Genomic DNA, 2817 nt, shown 5'->3' with positions numbered 1-2817 from the left:
CACACGGCGACAGTCCGAGAGAAAGAGGCCCAGGAGTGAATGAATGAACTCGGACACAGCGCAACGATATTGCACAGGCACTGCCATCATTACACGTTGCTTGGCGCCTCGGCGGGTGCCGTGGTGGCGGTGTTCCACATGGGCACCGCCCGCTGCTGCTGCCGCGCCATCCGCTTCGCCTTTGCCTCGTCTGAAACGCGCTGCTCGAGTTTTTCCAGCCGCTCCAGCGTGAAGGATTTGATCGGCAGGAGCTTTGGCGGGCACAGGAGCTCTGTTGGCTCCTCTGCCTCATGGAAGACAAAGCCACTCGCCGGGAGGATCTCCACCGGCATATCTCCCGCCGCCGACTGCATGGAAAACGATTCCTACACCGCTCTACACGCAATAAGAAGAACAAGGAGAGAGGGTGCGCCACATCGAGCAGGCGAAAGGCAGCAGCCACGCAAGACAACAGACACAGACGCACGCAAACAAAGAAGTCTCTTTAAATACGCGCCCACGCACACATCTGGTCGTACCCCACGCTCTGCTGGTGTAAAGGCGTGCAGCTGGGCGGCTACGCTGGTCGGTGCACGCGACACATAAGTGTGTGTGTGTGTGTGTGTGTGTGTCTGGAAAATGACGAAGAGCAGGAGCAAGAGAGAAGTAAGGGGAGCGAGGGAGTGAATGGTTGCAGCAGCCACCACGAACGGCATCCACACCTCATCTCAGCCCTCACCTCTTGTCCCGTGCCTCAAACTCATTATCATCCTTGGGGAATATCGGTTACTTATCGGTTCCTTCATTTTCCTTTCGCCCATCCTCCATCTCTTTCCTTCATTCTTTCTTCTTGTGGCTTTAACATTCGCCCAGCACTCCCCCCATCGCACACAAGCATGCACACACCGAGGCGCCCGAACCCTCCACAGATAAAAAAAAAGTGTTTTCTCTTCATGGGTCTACTGGGTCAGGGTGCGTGCATCTCCCCCCGTGTTGTTTTCTTTTCCTGTTAAAGAGATTTCGTCCTTTTATATAAATATGAAATGAATAGTATTCCGCGATTTCCTTTCTCTTTTCAGATTTTTTTCTCTTTTAGATTCATGTCTTAGAAGAGCGACATCTCGTCCTCGACCTCTGCGGCCTCCTCCTCGACCTGCACGGCGGGCCGCGGGCCGTTGCTCTCGAGCGCCTCGCCGGCGAGCACGTGCTGCAGCTGCGCCTCGAAGTTGGACTGCGAAATGGTGTACGTCTGCAGGAACTGCTGGCGCCACGCGATCGTGCCGTCGACGCGCACGATGAACGCCATCGGGCACGACATGACGGAAAGGTTCGCCACCTCCGCGTACGCCTTGCCGGTCGCCTTCTTGTCGTCGAAGAGGATGTGCGGCGGGGCGAGGCGCAGCGGCTTCTTCGTGTTCTCGTCGACAATATTCTTGTTGAGGTACTTCTCCGTCTTCTCCTTGTCGGCGTCGTTGCTGATGGCGACGAAGACTACCTTGTCACCGTACTTCTCCGACAGCACTGTCAGCTCCTCGTTGACAGGGTCGGCGCCACGGTAGAAGGTATTGAAGAAGTACAACACGTACACCTTGCCGCTTTGCAGCTCCACCTTCTCGCCGCGGATGGGGTCGAGGTTGGCGAGCGTCGGCGCCGCCTGGCCGAAGCACTTGTCGTCGCTGTACGTCGTCACGTCAATCGTGTCCGTCATATCTCACTGCTTGGGTGATATGTGTGGTGGGCATGCGGAGTGGAAGTACGAGTGTTGGCACAGACAGACAACGAGAGAGAGAGAGAGAGAGGGAATAGATAATACAACGGCTGTGTATGCACATCCGTGAAGCAAAAGGAGAGAGATCGTGAGGGAATTGTCACATATGCATATGCCCACACATGACATCAAGCCGTGTGTGTGAGAGAGAGGGGGAGGGAGGGGGCAACAGCACCGTCTGTTTGCCGCCCCGTGAAACCAATGGGTAACGCCGAAAAAACAAACACGAAACACAGAAAACCAAAACAAAATGAAGACAAAAAAAAGTGATTTAACAGATTTGCATCTATCTCTCTGAAATGATTTAGCAGTGTGATCATCTTTTCTCCTCTCTCTGGGTGTATGAGGTGCATATATATATATATATATATATAAATGAATGAATGATGTGTATGTGTGCTGAACTCCTGCATCTGATAGGAGGCCATGGGGGGACGGCAGCCAGCACCATCCAAGCAGCAGCAACAACAGTGCGTGCTCTCACCCCGGCGTACGGCCCACCGACGTTTCCGCCGCAGCTGCTGCCGCTGCTGTTGCTTCAAGCCGCCTGAAAAGTGCCGCGCTGCGGGCAAACTGCTGGTCAAACACTGCGCCAGACGAGACAGCATGCACAACGCCACAGCACAACTCCATCACACCACCTGCTCTCTTCTTTCGCGTAGCGGGGCGGCCCTCGCAGCGCTGCAGCAACTCGCGCAGTCGTCCATTGGAACCTCGGGCAGCGCCGCTGTCCAGCTGCGCAACAACGGCGGCGGGGACCTCAACCCGACCACCGGTGGTATCGCGCAGCCACAGTAGCAGCATTGCAGCGGCGCATGTCGTGTCCTCCCGTAGCGCACTGTTCTTCTGCGCGAGGAGGGACACCTCCAGCAGCGACAGCGCGGCCGTAAGGACGCCAGCAGCAACTTGCCCGGCTGCACTGTTGAGGTCATCAGGGTCGTCATCGCACGCGTTGGACGCAGCGCCGCGGCCGCATCCCCCCCGCGGTAGCTCGCAGACCAGCGCCAGCAGAAGCTTGCTCAGCCGCGGCGACTCCTGCAGTAGCGCCGGCCCCGCCGCCCGCCCCGACA

The 2817-nt window shown here is 56.9% G+C and overlaps 3 protein-coding genes across 3 annotated transcripts; all 3 read right to left on the bottom strand.

Moving 5' to 3' along the window:
- Positions 1–89: 89 nt before the first annotated feature.
- On the bottom strand, positions 90–353 carry DQ04_13581020 (hypothetical protein; the record flags this gene model as incomplete). The annotated part of the gene is made up of 1 exon (XM_009316987.1): positions 90–353. The coding sequence occupies one exon, from the start codon at positions 351–353 to the stop codon at positions 90–92; it is 264 nt and encodes an 87-aa protein (XP_009315262.1).
- A 731-nt stretch (positions 354–1084) lies between these two features.
- Positions 1085–1687, bottom strand: DQ04_13581010 (hypothetical protein; the record flags this gene model as incomplete). The annotated part of the gene is made up of 1 exon (XM_009316986.1): positions 1085–1687. The coding sequence occupies one exon, from the start codon at positions 1685–1687 to the stop codon at positions 1085–1087; it is 603 nt and encodes a 200-aa protein (XP_009315261.1).
- Positions 1688–2227: 540 nt separating this feature from the next.
- On the bottom strand, positions 2228–2551 carry DQ04_13581000 (hypothetical protein; the record flags this gene model as incomplete). Its single annotated transcript, XM_009316985.1, has 1 exon — positions 2228–2551. The coding sequence occupies one exon, from the start codon at positions 2549–2551 to the stop codon at positions 2228–2230; it is 324 nt and encodes a 107-aa protein (XP_009315260.1).
- Positions 2552–2817: the final 266 nt, after the last annotated feature.

The sequence above is a fragment of the Trypanosoma grayi genome, assembly GCF_000691245.1.
Source record: "Trypanosoma grayi strain ANR4 Tgr_1358_V1, whole genome shotgun sequence".
Lineage (NCBI taxonomy): Eukaryota > Euglenozoa > Kinetoplastea > Trypanosomatida > Trypanosomatidae > Trypanosoma > Trypanosoma grayi.
Note: the sequence above shows the minus strand (reverse complement) of the source record. Positions and strands in the feature narration are given on the sequence as shown.